This window comes from Pelobates fuscus, chromosome 5, assembly GCF_036172605.1.
Source record: "Pelobates fuscus isolate aPelFus1 chromosome 5, aPelFus1.pri, whole genome shotgun sequence".
NCBI lineage: Eukaryota > Metazoa > Chordata > Amphibia > Anura > Pelobatidae > Pelobates > Pelobates fuscus.
In genome coordinates, this window is record NC_086321.1 from 136,437,537 (window position 1) to 136,457,461 (window position 19,925).

Sequence of the window (19,925 nt, forward strand, 5' to 3'; positions counted from 1 at the left end):
TCAGCAGGCATCCCCCTCACAAAAAAAGCGCATAATAAACCAGTAAATATCGTTGTCATGAGTAACCAATACTGATCCAAGATCTGTTTATGCATTTATACATAAAAAATGTGCACTGTTTCAATGCCGTAATTGTAAAATTAATGTGATATGTTGAGGCTTACAAACGCTATTGTGGCGAGGTAAGCTGTCTTGTTTCCTTCATGCACATAAAAATAAAGAATTAAAAAAAAAAAAAAAAAAAAATATATATATATATATATATATATATATATATATATATATAACATGTAACTCAGATGCCCCTTGTTGCAGCACACATTGTTTGGTGTAGCATGTTGGCTTTGGGATGTGCTGTGAGCAAAATCCTTTTGCATCTCAACTATGAGATTATCTTTTAATGTATGCATTTGCAGGTGGTTTTCCAGTGCATAATATTAATGAAATTTGTAAACCTTCTGTGAAATTGAAGTGGCCATCCAACTGTTTTGTGACATGCAGGTGCACTTTAAGATTAAAAAAATAATAACAATTGTAGTCTGTGGCACTGTGCTTTGCAATAAACTTTCATTACCCACTCTCCCCCTTTTGTACCACATAGGCTATGGATTTAGAGGTCCCGGTGCTGGCAAGGGATATTCCTGGAAATGCTGCAATAATCAAACATGAAGATAACGGACTTCTCTTTTCTACGCCCCAGGTAATGTGAAAATGAAATTCTGTCTTCTGGAGTGTTACCTCCCAGTGCTCTTGCAGTTGGATGAAAGTGTATTTCTTTCATTTACAGAGATGTTGCATGACTAAAATATTAACCCTAACAACATTGTAACCTTTTCTGTTAGTGCTAGAAGAATAAAATAAATAGTTTATATGTTTATATTGCTGAAAATTACCCATCTGTTTTCTGGATTGTAACGGTATGCACTTTTAGTTATTCACTAAACTAGGAATTTGGTGGCATTGGCCGTGTAATTTAATATTTTACGACAAAATGAATAAGCTGGAAAAATAGTAGAATTGGCTAATAATTCCATTATATTGGTCCAACGCTAACATTCGCTGGGAAATCCCTTAACATTCTCACTTGAAAATAAATATAGTAAACTGACAGACATGTTCAGTTGATTGGAGAACTTTGATTGCCACATAATAGCCCTGTTTTGCAAAGTGATGAAATGCAAGCAGTAACTGCAGAAAAGAAGCAACTGTTCCTCCAGATTTGAATGAGTAATTTTTGGAGCTCTCTTTTTAGAAGATAATTATTTTTTTTTTTTTTATAAGAAACACTATTTAGAGTTGGTATAATTTTAAAGTTGCTGCTTCAACACACTCTAGTTGTGATACCCTTAAACACACATATTATACAAAGAGAAAGATATGATTGAGAGTGGAGCAGTATATTACAAGTGGCAGTTTAAGTGATATACCCCTAATATACACTGCTCAAAAAAATAAAGGAAACACTTAAACAACACAATGTAACTCCAAGTCAATCACACTTAGACAACAGGTGGAAATTATAGGCAATTAGCAAGACACCCCCAATAAAGGAGTGGTTCTGCAGGTGGTGACCACAGACCACTTCTCAGTTCCTATGCTTCTTGGCTGATGTTTTGGTCACTTTTGAATGCTGGCGGTGCTTTCACTCTAGTGGTAGCATGAAACGGAGTCTAGAACCCACACAAGTGGCTCAGGTAGTGCAGCTCATCCAGGATGGCACATCAATGCGAGCTGTAGCAAGAAGGTTTGCTGTGTCTGTCAGCGTAGTGTCCAGAGCATGGAGGCGCTACCAGGAGACAGGCCAGTACATCAGGAGACGTGGAGGAGGCCGTAGGAGGGCAACAACCCAGCAGCAGGACCGCTACCTCCGCCTTTGTGCAAGGAGGAACAGGAGGAGCACTGCCAGAGCCCTGCAAAATGACCTCCAGCAGGCCACAAATGTGCATGTGTCTGGTCAAACGGTCAGAAAAAGACTCTATGAGGGCTTGATGGCCACAGGTGGGGGTTGTGCTTACAGCCCAACACCGTGCAGGACGTTTTGCATTTGCCAGAGAAAACCAAGATTGGCAAATTCGCCACTGGCGCCCTGTGCTCTTCACAGATGAAAGCAGGTTCACACTGAGCACATGTGACAGACATGACAGAGTCTGGAGACGCCGTGGAGAACGTTCTGCTGTCTGAAGCATCCTCCAGCATGACCGGTTTGGCAGTGGGTCAATAATGGTGTGGGGTGGCATTTCTTTGGGGGGCCGCACAGCCCTCCATGTGCTCGCCAGAGGTAGCTTGACTGCCATTAGGTACCAAGGTGAGATCCTCAGACCCCTTGTGAGACCATATGCTGGTGCCGTTGGCTCTGGGTTCCTCCTAATGCAAAATAATGCTAGACCTTATGTGTGTCAGCAGTTCCTGCAAGACGAAGGCAATGATGCTATGGACTGGCCCGCCCGTTCTCCAGACCTGAATCCAATTGAGCACATCTGGGACATCATGTCTCGCTCCATCCACCAACATCACGTTGCATCTCAGACTGGGAGGAGATCACTCAGGAGAACATCCGCCACTTCATCAGGAACATGCACAGGCGTTGTAGGGAGGTCATACAGGCACGTGGAGGCCACACAAACTACTCTGCCTCATTTTGACTTGTTTTAAGGACATTACATTAAAGTTGGATCAGCCTGTAGTGTGTTTTTCCACTTTAATTTTGAGTGTGACTCCAAATCCAGACCTCCATGGGTTGAAAAATTTGATTTCCATTTTTTAATTTTTGTGTGATTTTGTTGTCCGCACATTCAGCTATGTAAAGAACAAAGTATTTCAGAAGAATATTTAATTCCTTCAGATCTAGGATGTTATTTTTGTGTTCCCTTTATTTTTTTGAGTAGTGTGTGTGTATATATATATATACTGTGAAGGGATGAAGGCAATTCATAAATAATACTTGGTATTCAGGAAGTGATCTTCATATAGCAATTCCTCAGTACATATAGGACGAAATACAAAGGAAACACATAATAGTGTAGACTGTATAAGAAATCATTCAATGAAATCAATCAGTGATAAGGGTATTCCCATAAAGTATACCCTAATTATGGGTTCAAGAAATACACTTGTGCAGTAGGTTTAAATATTCTAAATTTGCGTAAAAAGTTTATTCCAATAACGAAAAAATATAAAAAATTTCACACACAGTGTTCTTTAAACAAACTGACTCTTACAAGAATATATGTTGAGTACGGCATGGCATACGCCGCTACTCACTGCCCGATTTTGTCAAAGTGTGGAGCTGAAGACTCTAGCCGCAGTCAATGAGGTACAAGCTGAATTCCTTTTTCCCACGGCTGTGTATCAGCGTGTTGGTTCGTGCTGCGGCTGTCTCCGCCCCCTTTAGTGACGTTGTCTACGCATCTCACAGGATGCCCGGCTTCCTCAGGACGTTTGAAGCTGTGGTGGCCAACTTTTGTGAGGGCTTATAGAGCCCAAAGTCTTTCATTGGATTCTTACTATAGGTTTCTTTTTAAGTCCTCATTTACATATCAAAATAACAGTGTATAGATGGCTAACTTAGCAGCAAAGGGTTGGAGTCCAAAAAACACTAATACATACAGAACGTTAATAAAAACAAAACTTTGCATAATCTACCATTTGGTAATCGCTCATGGATGTGGGGTTAATACAATTTTCAAACAATGAGGCTCCTCTAGAACTAATTTGTTCTTTAATGAGGTGGCTATTTTTTTTTTTTTTTTAACCCCTTAAGGACCAAACTTCTGTAATAAAAGGGAATCATGACATGTCACACATGTCATGTGTCCTTAAGGGGTTAAAGGCTAAAGAAAGAGTACAGTACATATGTTAAGAACTTCAATACTTTAAAACACTTATTCAAAGACATCTTTATAAAAGTTTGTTGTGTCTGCATCAATAGTTATAGAGTGCAAAGAGACTTAACAGAATATAGTGGATTTGTGCTCTTAAAGTGGCAGTGTTGCAAATATTAAAGTGACCGTATTCATGCAATTTCACAGACATGTTTTGTATTAATGGGGTCTGAATTCACAGAGAGGAATATTAATATTAAAATTTAAAAATTAAGATCTGGATCAAAAACAAAAATCCTAGCACTTTATAAAAAATTGAATTAAAAGATTCATTCAATTTATAGACTTAAAACATGTAAGAAGGTGGTGATTAAGAAAACAAGACATTAACAATGGAGATGGGGTAATTTTAGGAAATGGCAGATTTCAAAGTCATTGTTAAGGCCTTCTGGTACCATCGTTTTCAGTTCATATATCCATTTCATTTCTATTTCGCCTATTTTTTGGATGAAATCTCCCCCTCTCCAGTCGCTTTTTACTTTTTGAATTCCTATGAACTGTTCCTCCAGATTTGCTTTGTCCTTGAATCACTCCAATTGTTCTCTAATAAATATGCCCCTGTTAGTGTTTACGTAGACGTTATATACTCTACGGATAAAACGGTTGATTTTAAACAAATTGTCCTACTCTCCTCCCTTCTTGTGATAACCTTTAACCATTTATCCTAAGCATGCTCCTGAATCCCTTTTCATATTATACATAAATTGGTTTTGTCACCTCAAACTTGTTTTTCTCCAATTGTTTACTCTTCTCTTCTTCTTTCAGAATCTGCTCTTTTTTTTTCTTCCTCATTTTTGACCTATTTCTCTTTAAAACATAAGACAAATGCTTGACAAAGGGTGGAGCTTAAGGCAAGTTCTTCTATCTTGACAAAGGAAGTGGAAGTTGACTTGTGCCTTCTCAAGTTTGTCAAGTGTATGAAAAATCCAGAAGACAAAGTAGTCGCAGCTTTGTCTTATGTTTTTAAAAAGAAACCAATCAGAAATTAAGAAAAGAAAAACATATTCTGTAAGTTGATGAGAAAATTAAACAATAGGAGAAAGGTAAGTTTGAGGTGTCAGAGCCACTTTAATGATATATTATTCTGTTTTCTTTTATCAATACTTGGCAGCTCCCCTGTGTTTGGTGGGATCCTACAAGGTTCAAACGGGAATCTTGCTTTCCCTTGTTAAAGTGATGGACAAGACAGTGCAACAAAGCAAACAATCAAGTATAGATTAAAAGAGGGATTGGATCTCACAGGGAAAAATGGCACCCGGCTGTTATTTTAGCAGGGTAACATTCTTGAGCTGTCTTTTTTATAAATCTAGATACATTTTAAATAGTTTATCTGCAGCATATTTTCCTCCAAAACTAGCTCTCATGTGTTGAGAACCATTTTTTTTTTCCAAAAACATTTTATAGACCATTTCTGTTGTTTTAAAAATGTATTTATTTTTTACTCCTCAGGCATCTTTAAATGAAAATGCATTCTTTATAACTAAATTATTTGTTATAGCATTAAATACCGTATTTATCAGCGTATAACACGCACTTTTTTCCCCTAAAAATAGGGGGAAAATCGTGGGTGCGTGTTATACGCCGATATCCCATAGTTACTTACCTGTCCTGAAGCGTGGGCCGGCTTCACAGCTTGCACCGCGATACAGGAACTTTAATTTCATGTTCCGGTTTCCGGCGGGACTGAAAGGAAGTGTGCACAATAGTGTGCACACTTCCTTTCAGTCCCGCCGGAAACCGGAACATGAAATTAAAGTTCCTGTACCGCGGTGCAAGCTGTGAAGCCGGCCCACGCTTCAGGACAGGTAAGTAATTATGGGAGGGGAAGTACACTATGGGAGGGGAGGGGGAAGTACACTATGGGAGGGGAAGTACACTATGGGAGGGGAGGGGGGGGGGGGAAGTACACTATGGGAGGGGAGGGGGGGGGGGAAGTACACTATGGGAGGGGAGGGGGGGGGGGAAGTACACTATGGGAGGGGAGGGGGGGGGGAAGTACACTATGGGAGGGGAGGGGGGGGGGAAGTACACTATGGGAGGGGAGGGGGGGGGGGAAGTACACTATGGGAGGGGAGGGGGGGGGAAGTACACTATGGGAGGGGAGGGGGGGGGGGAAGTACACTATGGGAGGGGAGGGGGGGGGGAAGTACACTATGGGAGGGGAGGGGGGGGGAAGTACACTATGGGAGGGGAGGGGGGGGGAAGTACACTATGGGAGGGGAGGGGGGGGGGGGAAGTACACTATGGGAGGGGAGGGGGGGGGGGAAGTACACTATGGGAGGGGAGGGGGGGGGAAGTACACTATGGGAGGGGAGGAGGGGGGAAGTACACTATGGGAGGGGAGGGGGGGGGAAGTACACTATGGGAGGGGAGGGGGGGGAAGTACACTATGGGAGGGGAGGGGGGGGAAGTACACTATGGGAGGGGAGGGGGGGGAAGTACACTATGGGAGGGGAGGGGGGGAAGTACACTATGGGAGGGGAGGAGGGGGAAGTACACTATGGGAGGGGAGGAGGGGGGGAGTACACTATGGGAGGGGAGGAGGGGGGGAGTACACTATGGGAGGGGAGGGGGGGGAAGTACACTATGGGAGGGGAGGGGGGGGGAAGTACACTATGGGAGGGGAGGGGGGGGGGAAGTACACTATGGGAGGGGAGGGGGGGGGGAAGTACACTATGGGAGGGGAGGGGGGAGAATACTATGGGAGGGGAGGGGGGAGAATACTATGGGAGGGGAGGGGGGAGAATACTATGGGAGGGGAGGGGGGAGAATACTATGGGAGGGGAGGGGGGAGAATACTATGGGAGGGGAGGGGGAGAATACTATGGGAGGGGAAGAACACTATGGGATGAGGGGGGAATACTATGGGATGAGGGGGGGGAATACTATGGGAAGGGGGGAAATTTCCTGGAATTTCTTTCTAAAAATGAGGTGTGTGTTATACGCCGATAAATACGGTATATTTGTGAATTCATGATTCATTGTCAGGACATGTAATCTAAATCAGGAAAAGATTCTAAGACAAGAGCACTTTTTTATAAATTCTTTATTTATTTATTTTCATTTTCTTCCGTTAGGGTGGGGTAGGGGTACATAAAAGAAGTGGGGTCAGGTGGGGAGTTCTTAACATTTACAGTGCGAGTCAGGATTGTTCAAAGTATTTTTCTCATGGTAACCACAGTGAAGAGAAAATTAAAAAACATTTGAGTTGCGTATTCAGGAACTTAACGTGTAGTTACAGCGATGTGTGCAGAAAGTAGAATTGTTTATATTGTAATCTAGAACATAGGTTGTGCATCTCTTATTTCCCGTAGAGATTTAAGTTTTCGTGTGTCTCGTTTGTGTGAGTGCATCTGTCGTCTTGTAATCGTGTGCCTTTCCTGTGCTTTATCATCGCTGTCCTGTTTTATAGGTCATTTGGGCGATTTGAGTGGAGAGGTGGTGGTGTAGGGGGGGCAATGAGTAGGAGCTGGACGTCCTGTGGACGTGGTAGGGAGTCCCTTCAGTGGTCTGTTGAATGTGTTAGTTGGTCATCTGCGGGTGTGTGTGGGGGGGGGGGGGGGGGTAGGGATGAAAATGAGAGGAGCAGGGTGAAGAGGAGGGAAAGGTGTAGGGAAGACAGAGAGGGGGAGTGGGAAGGTGGGGTGGAGGGGGAGGTAGGGCCTGAATAAGTGGGGGGGGGTGTTTTGGGCTAGTGGAAGTTGTTTGTAGGAGAAGAGAATGTTCTTTTAAAACCGGTTAGTCCCTGAGAATGTTGAAAGGATATTGATCTGGTGTCCTGGCCAAATTAAAACTTTGAAATCAAATGCAAAATTCTGTCCATGGCATGCACTGGAATAAAAGCCAGGAAGCCAGCTATATAAATGCCATACATTTTTTAAAGGGTTTAACTTTTTCTAAAGGGAAAATTATGTTCATTAGATGATTTCCTTTGCCTGTCTTCATGATGCTTTACTTTTATGACCTATTTAAGATGTTGGTAAATGTTCAAAATATTATTTTATTTTTAAAATAATTTGTTAAGGAAGACTGTACATTCAGGGGGGACAGACATCCAATTTTGCCCCAGTAAGTATAGTTTCAATTGAAAGTCATATTTGTCAAATTCCTCATGGGGGTGGGGGTGACAAAGCAGCATTTGTACTCTGTAAATGTCTGATATTCATGTCATCTGTTTTATTACTATCATGTAAAAGTTCTGCTGCCTTATGGAAACAGGCTAATTTTTTTAGATCTGTATATGCAAATCATATATTTAATTCTGGACACCATAACTTTAGTTGAAATGACTGTTTGTGGTATGGGAAGAGCATGATGAAGTTAAAGCTTGGCACTGTCCTAAAATGCTAGAAACGGTTTGAAACATTCAAAGTGTTTATCTGAAATTGAGTCATCATAGGTTGGCCAAGTGTCTATTTGAATTTCTGTTATGAGAATATGTAGTTGTTTGTTTCCAGCAGTATCATACGGAGAGGGCACAAAACCTGGGATCTCTTATTTCCAGTTATTCTAAAATTCCTTGCCAAAAGTAAACAGGGAAAGTGATAAGTTGTGAAACCTATTTCTGGACTAAACTAAAGGAAATTGAGTAAGTTAAATCCCACCGTTCATCTTTGAGATTAAAATACTGCCTTGAAGAATGGACCAAACAAGAGGCTATAGGCAAGTCCAGAAAACTCTTAAGACTTGTAGATCAAAGCTGTCAACGTGAATACTGAAAGGCTAGGTGTGGACTATTAATGATTTCAAGATAAACTACTAAAGACGTGTAAAGCTTCTCTGCAACCAATATCCATAAATATGCAGAGCTTCTCTATATATATTCATGCTTTGCAGTTGGGTTCTTGTTTAGCTGCAGGGCAAAGCTTGCACGTCACAGTGCCAATATAAACCAACATACAGATATCTATTAAATGTAAATCCATGTACTCAACGCTCTACAGAATGCAACTAGACCAAACATGTTGCGTGCAAAGGGAACTGCACTTGCCATTTATTTTTCTACTTCAAATGGTTCTGACTTCCAAAAGCACCTAAGTTTTGTCTTTTGTCAAAACCTGTGTGCTTCCTAAATGCTTTGACCATGTGATCTTTTAATAACTTAATTGTATATAACTGGGGTAGGCAACCTTTGGCACCCCAGATGTTGTGGACTATATCTCCCAAATGCTCTTACACCCATAATCCCGGTAAAGGATTATGGGAGATTTAGTCCAAAACATCTAGTGTGCCGAATGGTTGCTTAACCCTGGTATATAAAATACCATGCTAAAAAGTAAAACACAAGGCTTATGTGTCATGTACAGCAAGACATATTAAGGGTTTATTTTCAGTGGTCTAAAGTCTTGTGTTATACTCAAACATTTGAAACCAATTTGTCTATTCTCAACATTTTAATTTGGTAATTCCCACAAGATTTGCACTACAATTCTGCAACTGTTTAGTTAGCTGTTAAAATTCTGGAATCCCAGTATGCGTTTTCAAATCTGCTTTTTCTCAAATTAGACAAAAGATCCCCTTATTTTTTTTTTTTAATACATTTATGTTGATGTAGACTTGTCACTCTAACAGTACCCTAACACCCCAAAAAATCAGTTCCTACAATGCGGTCAGAGATTATAGTACATGTCATGCTGTCATAGGACAGTAATGACTTTTTTTTCTTTTACACATATACTTTTTTTCTATTTTGTAAATACAGTTTCCATGTACCTACATAAACCTCAGAATAAATATCAGCTATATATGGTGAAAGGTTATTTGTTATATGCAAAATAAAACATATAGTAGATGCCTCTCTTTAAGTTTTATTTAAACTGGAGAGAAACAAAGAAAGCAAAAGCAAAATTATTGTGAACTTGTAAATGATCAATTTACTTGTAACTCACAGTAAACAAAACTTTTGTGTGCTACTCTAGTGCCCTCATCTGGTTATAATATGAAATACTCAGGATCTTTGGATGCATTACATTCAATACAATAATTTATTAACAAATAACCACTTATTAGCCTTTTATGGATTGGGATTCTGTAAAACACTGATAACATTGTCTACAAGATTTGAAAGGCTTGCATGTATGTTAATAAAGGCAATTTCCTAGGAGAAATGTGTTATTTATATACAGCTTTCTCCTATCAATGCTCTGTAGCAGATGGCTATCTTTTTGGTATATCAAAACAGCATTCAATGCTCAGATTGACGGGATGTGATTGTTTACACCTTAATGCACAATTAATCACACAGGCGTTAATCACTTGTAATCGGACTTTAATAATCCTTTTTACATCAATTTCAGGTTCAAATAATATCTTAACACCTATTTTCTAATCTGAAATAGAATGTGTACTCCATACAAGCATTTTGGGTGAAAAAACATCTTTTGGGGGTTAATCAATGCCACGGCTGATGCTCCAATAACTGCCAGGCCTCTTATATACACAGACTGACCACATTATTACGTTTACACATCATTAACACAAATAAACAAACTGTATTGTGTGCCTGCCTGCAGCCCTTTATATAAAGCATGCATAAATAATCAAGCAGTTGTGTTGCTGTTACAGAGAAGGTAACAGAATAATGCTATACTTCGGGCTAAAATACAAAAATCAGTTTGGCTAGATAAATAGATCTTGTGATTGTGCTGTGCTCTTGTTTGAAACATATGTGCTGCTGTGAGCATACGGAAGTAAGCTGCCGATATCTGTGCTTTAGCTATTTAGTACAGAAAACTGCCACTTACTATAAATTTTTTTTTTTTTTCTTATTTTGAATTACATAATGATGGAAGTGTTAGATGGGGTACTGCTTAATGTTTACCTAGTTATATTGAGAGTCAGCAATGTTTTATTTTAGTTGTAATAGCTTGTTTTCTTTTAATTTGCTGGAGATATTGGTATGGCTATGGTTGATTACATGATTAAAACATAAACAAGGATAAAGGATAGTTAAGTCATAATTATTTTATTTATATAGCGCCAACAAATTCCGTAGCACTTTACAATTGGTGGACTAACAAACATGTAATTGTAACTAGACAAGTTTGATACACAGAAACAGAGGGGTTGAGGGCCCTGCTCAATGAGCTTACATTATAGAAGGCGTGGGGTAACGTAGTTAAGGGAAGTAGACTGGTAGAATAGTATTCAATGAAGACTTAGTGTGATGTTTTTTGGAGCCAATAACAGTTTATTAATATGCTTTTGTGAAAAAGAGTGAAAGGAACACTATAGGGTCAGGAACACAAACATGTATCACTGACCCTATAGTGTTTAGCCCATCATTTAAGTGGCTTGCCCCCCCCCCCCTCCTCAGCCCCCCCTATAAAAGTTTAAAACTTACCTTATTTTCAGCTCTGCGCGGGTCTGCCTGTGCTGGCTCCGCCCCCTTTGCGACATCATCAGAATGGGAAAAGCATTGGATTGATTAAAATTGGCACAGGGTGGGGCCAAATGCTGTTTTGTCCAATCAGGACCTCCTCCTAGAGATGCATTGAATAAAAAAATACAGCATCTCCATGCAGAGCGTGGGGATGCTGAGCATCAGGGCTGCTTTTTCGGAAGCACTGACCCAGGAAGCACCTCCAGTGGCCATATAAGGAGTGACCACTTGGAGCTGTCCCTAGAGGCAATGTAAACACTGCCTTTTTACTGAAAGGGCAGTGTTTGCATGAAAAAGCCTGATGGGAACTATTATACTCACCTGAACAACTACATTAAGCTGTAGTTGTTCTGGTGACTATAGTGTCCCTTTAATGATTTTTTTGAAACATAGAATGTGACTGCAGATAAGAACCATTCGGCCCATCTAGTCTGCCCAAATTTCTAAATACTTTCATTAGTCCCTGGCCTTATCTTATAGCTAGGATAGCCTTATGCCTATCCCACGCATGCTTAAACTCCTTTAATGTGTTAACCTCTACCACTTCAGCTGGAAGTTTATTCCATGCATTCACTACCCTCTCAATAAAGTAGTACTTCCTGATATTATTTTTAAACCTTTGCCCCTCTAATTTAAGACACTGTCCTCTTGTTGTGGTGGCTTTTCTTCTTTTAAATATAGTCTCCTCCTTGACTGTGTTGATTCCCTTTATGTATTTAAATGTTTCTATCATATAGCCCCGTCTCATCTTTCCTCCAAGCTATACATGTTAAGATATTTTAACTTTTCAATGTAAGTTTTTTCCTGCAATCCATGAATCAGTTTAGTAGCCCTTCTCTGAACTCTCTCTAAAGTATCAATATCCTTCTGGAGATATAGTGTTTAGCATTCTGCTAGCATTTCCTGCTGCTCTATTACATTGTCTTCCTACCTTTACGTCATCTGAAATAATTACCCCTAAATCCCTTTCCTCAAATGTTGAGGTTAGGACTCCATCAAATATTCTGTACTCTGCCCTTGGGTTTTTACGTCCAAGATGCATTATCTTGCACTTATCCACATTAAATGTCAGTTGCCACAACTCTGACCATTTTTCTAGTTTACCTAAATCCTTTGCCATTTGTCTTATCCCTCCTGGAACATCAACCCTGTTACATATATTGGTATCATCAGCACAAAGACATACCTTACCATCAAGACTTTCTGCAATATCACTAAAAAAAATATTAAAGAGAATGGGTCCAAGTACAGATCCGGAGGTACCCCACTGGTGACAAGACCTTGCTTCGAATATACTCTGTTGGCAACAACCCTCTGTTGCCTGTCACTCAGCCACTGCCTTACCCATTCAACAATATTGGAATCCAAACTTAAAGATTGCAGTTTATTGATAAGCCTTCTATGTGCAACAGTGTCAAGAGCCTTACTGAAATCTAGGTAAGCAATGTCTACTGCACCATCCTAATCTATTATTTTAGTTACACAATCAAAAAATACATAGGATTAATTTGGCATGATCTCCCTGAAGTAAACTCATGTTGTCACTGATCTTAAAATCCATGTGATTTTAGATGTTCAACAAGCCTATCCTTTAACATGGTTTCCATCACTTTCCCCACTACTGAAGTAAGGCTTACTGGCCTATAGTTGCCTGACTTGAAGGAGTGGAGACTGGGTGAGCATCGAACGCAAAAGGGAAGGGAGTTCCACAGGAACAGTGCAGCCCTAGAAAAGTCTTGAAGGCGAGCATCAGAGGTGGGAGTACGAACCTAGGATAGACGCAGGTCTTCGGCAGAGCGTAGGGGCCTAGATGGGACATACTTGTGTATTAGGGAGGAAAGATAGGTGGGAGTAGTATTATGTAGACATTTGAACGCATAATAAACAAATGGCAAACAACCTATACTGTTGACAAAGAAAATATACTTCTGGCTACAGATTTGTTTTCCAGAAGATATGTTAAAACCACAAAAAAACAGTGCAGACTTTAGTTTTATAGTCAGTGAATGTATATGGATGTATCTCAAGGACAATTTTACTTTAAACACAAAACATACGGCTTACAGATAGCGATGACTCATTTCATGGTGCTGCTTAGGTCCAAAAACAGTATACTCTCATACCATCCCACCCACCAAAACCCATTATTTTAAAGCCCTTCCCATTTGACCCCCACCAAACTTCTTACAGCATGAAAGTATCTCTTTTGACCCCATAGTCCAAGTTCACTTCCACACTCTTCAATTTGCTGTGTCCTTTAAATCCTAGATTTACTTTTAACATGATGCAAACTCACGATTTTAATAATTTATTAATGACACAGAGGCGAGTATTATGCTGCACTGTTCCTTTTATTTCTCTCAGCAGCAAAGAAGAAAATAATATTTTAAAATCAGTATAACAACAAGTGTATAACATAAGAGGTGTAAACTCCTAGCAACAGGAACAGCCAATCAACATCCATTTCCACAGCAGAATAGGTGGTATCCAGTAAATCACTTCCTCTTTCTTGCGATCCCAAAGAACATGAAGAACAAAATAATCCAATGAAAAATTCCAAGAACAGTAAATAAGAAGTAAAAAATTGTGTGGGACCCAACAAAATTGGCTTTAAATTCAAGCTGGAAGAGATAGAATAATATGGTATTTTGCAAGCAGAAACTAGATGTATACACGATAACTTTCCTGCATTATAATTATCAGTTATAACATATGGGCATGTCCATCATTATCATACAGCGTATCCCCTCCTGGCGGTCACCCGGTGATCGCCTCTCAGGGCAGTTCTTCCGGACAATATTGCAAAGCAGCCGTGCTCTATTAGAGCGTGTCTGCTGCTTCAGTTAGCTCAGTGGAACTAATGGAAGTAGGAAGTGAATCTCCCCAGCTGTTTGATTGACAGTTGAGGAGGCATTCTTTTTTTGAATTCAAAAAGTGCTTATTTTTACAATGAAATTGGTACTTTTATAAAAGGGGATTTTATAGGGACTCTCTGTAGGTTATAGCAATTCAGCAAGCTAAAGTGCTCTAAGGGCGTGGAGTACTCCTTTAAGAGCCTCAAAGATAACCATATTTCCATTAGAAAAAGTTTAATATAATTAGAATTTTGATTCAGGCCCCATCTCACCTGTTTATTTCTTGGTTTTTCCTTTTCAGTCTGTTTATTTGCTGTGTTTTGTATTCCCAATGTGTAGTTCTGAAGGCTTGTTAATGCTCCATAAATAACACTTTTTACTTGTATTAAAGGTCTTATATATCAGCATTTAGTGTCTTTGTAATATGTTGTCAAGCTGTTGGGGACTGATACAAATGGTATGACAGTGTTTAGAGTGATTGATCCATTGATCATCCTTGTGTATTCGAAAATGGCCTGTAGCATGAGATGCACCACCATCTGTTACAGTTTAGAAAGCATAATATTAATAATGCCTTAGCACCTATTTCCTCGCTAGATACTACTAAGAAAAGCATATTTGCATTGTTTCCACAATGTATTACTCAACTATATGCACATTGTTTTACCTCTTTCTAATCTTTTATTTTCTGTGGCTTTCATCTTTTAACCACTTTGCTGCTTATTTCTTTTCATTGAAAAAAATAATGTATGTTAGTACTGTAGCCTACCACAATTCTTTTCTTTTTCGTTTAGTCACTTGCTTTATATGAGGATGGGTACGAGTACATGGGGGAGAACGTTTTTGTTTGATTTCTGGCAGTGCATTTGCATAAAACTACAATAATGCATCTGGCAGCTTGGAGACCTCTGAGCCTAGTTTCTGCTGAATCCAGGTCCTTTTCATTGACCGTGTACATAATTAATTTGTGAATTAATATCCTATCTGTATAGATCAGTGCCCACCTCAGATCTGCTTTACTTAGAGTGGCCCTCTAACTTACTCTGCCCCCCCCCCCCCCCCTTCCCTTATAGAGTGCTGTAATGCATTCCCCTGGTCAGCATGCTTTTTTTTTTTTTTTTAAATCTACAGATTTATTTACAAAGCTATAAATAAGGACAGGTAGGGACTACTGCAATTTGGCAAATGGTGGAGCTTTAGTCAAGCTCTACATAATTTATTATTTTTTTTGTCATTGGCTGTCATGTGCTTCATTCTTTTTTGCTGTACTGCTGTGGAACTGCAAAGCACATATCAACGCATGAGCCATACCATTAAATCCAGCTTTTTAATAACACTTCTTGTGCTTCCAAAACAGCTTTGATGCATTAAGTCATGGACTCCACAACATAGAAACATGTCACATAGAATGTGACGGCAGATAAGAACCATTCGGCCCATCTAGTCTGCCCAATTTTCTAAATACTTTCATTAGTCCCTGGCCTTATCTTATAGTTAGGATAGCCTTATGCCTATCCCACGCATGCGTAAACTCCTTTACTGTGTTAACCTCTACCACTTCAGCTGGAAGTCTATTCCATGCATCCACTACCCTTTCAATAAAGTAATACTTCCTGATATTATTTTTAAACCTTTGCCCCTCTAATTTAAGACTGTCCTCTTGTTGTGGTAGTTTTTCTTCTTTTAAATATAGTCTCCTCCTTTACTGTGTTGATTCCCTTTATGTATGTAAATGTTTCTATCATATCCCCCCTGTCTCGTCTTTCCACCAAGCTATACATGTTAAGATCCTTTAACCTTTCCTGGTAAGTTTTATCCTGCAATCCATGAACAAGTTTAGTAGCCCTTCTCTGAACTCTCTCTAAAGTATCAATATCCTTCTGGATATACGGTGTCCAGTACTGCGTACAATACTCCAAATGAGGTCCCACCAGTGTTCTGTACAATGGCATGAGCACTTCCCTCTTTCTACTGCTAATACCTCTTCCTATACAACCATTCTGCTAGCATTTCCTGCTGCGCTATTACATTGTCTGCCTATCTTTAAGTCATCAGAAATAATCACCCCAAATCCTTTTCCCACAAGACTTCTGAATGTGTCCTGTGGTATTTGGCAGCAAGACACTTGCATCAGATCACTTAAGTGAGGTGGCGCCTTCATGGATCGAATTTGTTGCTCCAGTACATCCCACAGATGCTCAATCAGATTGAGATCTGAAAAATTTGAAGTACAAGGCAACACCTTGAACTCTATGTTACATAGTTACTGTAACGGATCACCTGGCACCCTGACTGGGTACCTCCGCCAAAGGACCACCTCCTAGCTGGACCAGGGGACAAACCGCAGCATCCCTTGCCCTCAGTCGCCGTAGCTTGACTTGGGTCCTGGAACCGCCACCTCCCTCCTGGTGCCAAAGGGGAAATTAGCTCTGACACCTCCAGGCACTGGACGACACTCAGTCCAGGGAACTCTGGAACCAAATGGGGAATTGTCTCTAGTCCTTCCAAGAAACATTCCAAGTTGTTAATAGGTGTTAACAAGCTCCAGGGTGGTCTCTGTTCGTGCGGTTGTTAGGTAAACGAACCATATAGTCCCAATTGCACGAACAGAGCCTGTTTAAAGTATATTAACCAGTTCTGTTGTAGGGGCCATAGTCACAGGGTAAAAGGCTGGCAAGTAGTCCCCTCCAAGAACTCGTGGCAAACTCACTTGAAAAGGGGAGTTTGTCACAGTTACATAGCTGAAAAGAGACTTGCATCCATCAAGTTCAGCCTTCTTCACATTTGTTTTTTGCTGTTGATTCAAAAGAAGGCAAAAAAAAAAACCGTTTAAAGCACTTACAATTTTGCAACAAACTAGGAAAAAAAATCCTTCTTGGCCCCAGAATGGCAGTCAGATTTATCCCTGGATCAAGCAGCTATTACCCTGAAAAACGATATCCTTGAATATTCTGTTTTTGCAAGTATGCATCTTGTTGCTGTTTGAACATCTGTATGGACTCTGATAAAACCACTTCTTCAGGCAGAGAATTCCACATCCTTATTGTTCTTACAGTAAAAAAAAAACCTTTCCTTTGCCTTAGACAAAATCTTCTTTCTTCCAGTCTAAACGCATGACCTCGTGTCCTATGTAAAGTTTGTGAATAGATTTCCACACAACACAATGGTTTGTATTGGCCCCGAATATATTTGTATAATGTTATCGTATCCCCTCTCACGTGACATTTTTCGAAACTAAAGTTTAAATTTGTTAACCTTTCTTCATAGCTGATATATTCCATTCCTTTTATTAATTTTGTAGCCCGCCTCTGCACTTTTTCTAGTGCCATAATATCCTTCTTTATAAATCACTGGTAAGACCACATATTGAATATGCTGTGCAATTTTGGGCACCTGTTCAAAAGAAGCAAAATTATATTCTCATCCCTAGAATGAATGCCCCTTTTCATGCATGACAATACCTTACTGGCCTTAGCCACTGCTGATTGACATTGCACATTGTTGCATAGTTTGTTGTCTTTAACAATTCCCAAGTCCTTTTCGTATGTTATCCCTAATTCACTTCCATTAAGGGTATACGTTGCTTGTGCATTCTTTACGCCGAAGTGCATAACTTTTTTACAACATTAAATTTTATCTGCCATTTGAGTGCCCAGTCTATCTAAATCCCTCTGCATCAAAGTAATATCTTGCTCACATTGTATTACTTTACAGAGTTTTGTGTACTTTCAATGCTTTTTTCAAGATCATTTATAAACATGTTAAATAGAAGGGGTCTCAGAACAGAACCCTGAGGGACACCACTTGCCACCTCTGTCCAGCTTGAAAATTTACTATTAATGATGAATATTTGTAATCTAATTTTAAGCCAATGTTCTACCCAAGAACAAGCATTTTTATCTAGACTGATTTCCTTGAGTTTGAACACTAATATGTTGTGTGGAACTGTATCAAATGCCTTGGCAAAATCCAAATAGATCACATCCACTGCAACACCCTGATCTATACTTCTACTTACTTCTTCGTAGAACGCAATCAAGTTAGTTTGACATGACCTGTGCTTCATAAAACCATGCTGATTTTTGCTGATAAACATGTTCTTCTCAAGGAATTCTTGAATAATATCCCTTAATAACCTTTCAAATATTTTCCCAGCCACAAAAGATCTATAATTTCCAGGTGAGGATTTTGAACTCACAGATCTATAATTTCCAGGTGAGGATTTTGAACTCTTTTTGAATATAGGAACCACATCTGCCTTCCTCCAATCCTCTGGACCACTTCCTGAAAGAAAAGAATCTTGAAAGATTAAAAACAGAGGTTCATTTATTTCTACACTTAGTTCCTTAAGTACTCATGGATGAATACCGTTGGGCTCTGGAGCTTTGTTTATATACACTTTCTTTAGTTGCTGCAGCACCTTTTTTGAGTTAACCAAGACAAGTTAACTTCTCTACTTAGCCACATTGGTTTCAATGTGTTTCTTTTATATTTGTTACCCAATAGTACATACTGAGAAATGTACCTTTCTAATATTTGTTGGAAGATGTTCCATTTATCCTCAGTCTTTTCACTAAAGAGTTTATGCCAGTCAAGATATTGTAAAGCTTCCCTTAACTTATGGAAATTGGCCTTTTTAAAAGTATATGTTTTAGTATACCCCATGTGCTTTTTTTTTTTTTTTACTTTATTTCAAAGGACACTATATTGTGATTACTATTTCCCAAGTGCTCATCTACTTGAATGTTGGTCAAAAGATCAATGTTGTTTGTTAAATCCAGGTCCAGACAAGGGTCCTTTCTAGTTGGTGCTTGTACAAGTTGTGACACGAAGGTGTCATTTAACAAGTTCAAAAATCTAATTCCCTTTGCGATCTACTAGTCCCCCTGTCCCAATTTATGTCTGGGTAATTAAAATCTCCAATAATTAAAGTGTTACCCAGATTTGCAACTTTCTCAATTTGCTCAAACAGCTGTTGTTCCTCGTCAATATTAACATTAGGTGGTTTATAACATATCCCAACCAATAGCTGATTCCTCCTTCCTGCACCAAGACTTCAGCCACACATTGACCTCTCTAATCTCCCGCTGCCTTTCCACTGTAGCGCCTGGCACAGGTAATATCTCAGACAATACCACTTTGGAGGTCCATTTCTTAAGTTTGATACCTAATTGCCTGAAATCATTCTTTAGGACCTTCCATCTTCCTCTTACTTTTTCATTGGTACCAACATGGACCATGACCGCTGGATCATCCCCAGCCCCTCCAAATAATCCATCCACTCTGTCAGCAACATGCCGGACCCAAGCACCCGGGAAACAGCAAACTGTCCGGTTGAGACGATCAGAGCGGCAGCTTGCCTTATCTACTCTAAGTCTAGCCTTCCTTTCATTTTAATCCCCACCCGTACTAGAGGGCCTGTTCCCTTTGGCTGTTAGAAGTAACGGCTTTCTCTAATACAGCTACTCCTGAGCTGATGCTCCCAACATCTTCACTCAAACGGAAAAAAATCTGCTAGGTTGCACTAAATCAGGACTAGCTAGCCCTTTCCTCTTCCCTCCTCCCCTGCTTCCTAGCCTCACTGTCACCCAGCTACGTGCCTGCTCCCCATCTATCTTATCTCCTCCCTCTCCACTACCTGTCCCTACTAAACTCTGCTCAGTGAGCAGCAGACTCCTCTCAAGATTGTCCATCTCCCTCTCGAGATCTCCAATCTGAGCTTCCAGAAAAGTCACTCGTACACAACCGTCGCACAGATATGGACCCTGGATGGGTACATCCAGGCATGCATACATGCATTTCCCCAGA

General features: G+C 39.9%; 1 protein-coding gene across 2 annotated transcripts in view; it reads left to right on the plus strand.

Annotated features, from left to right (window-relative positions):
• GLT1D1 (glycosyltransferase 1 domain containing 1) overlaps positions 1-19,925 on the plus strand; it is a 108,736-nt gene that overhangs the window by 62,699 nt on the left and 26,112 nt on the right. For both annotated transcript variants that reach the window (XM_063454341.1, XM_063454340.1), the window contains exon 11: positions 602-700. In XM_063454341.1, the coding sequence (XP_063310411.1) occupies positions 602-700 (99 nt within the window). The remainder of the gene's footprint in view (positions 1-601; positions 701-19,925) is intronic.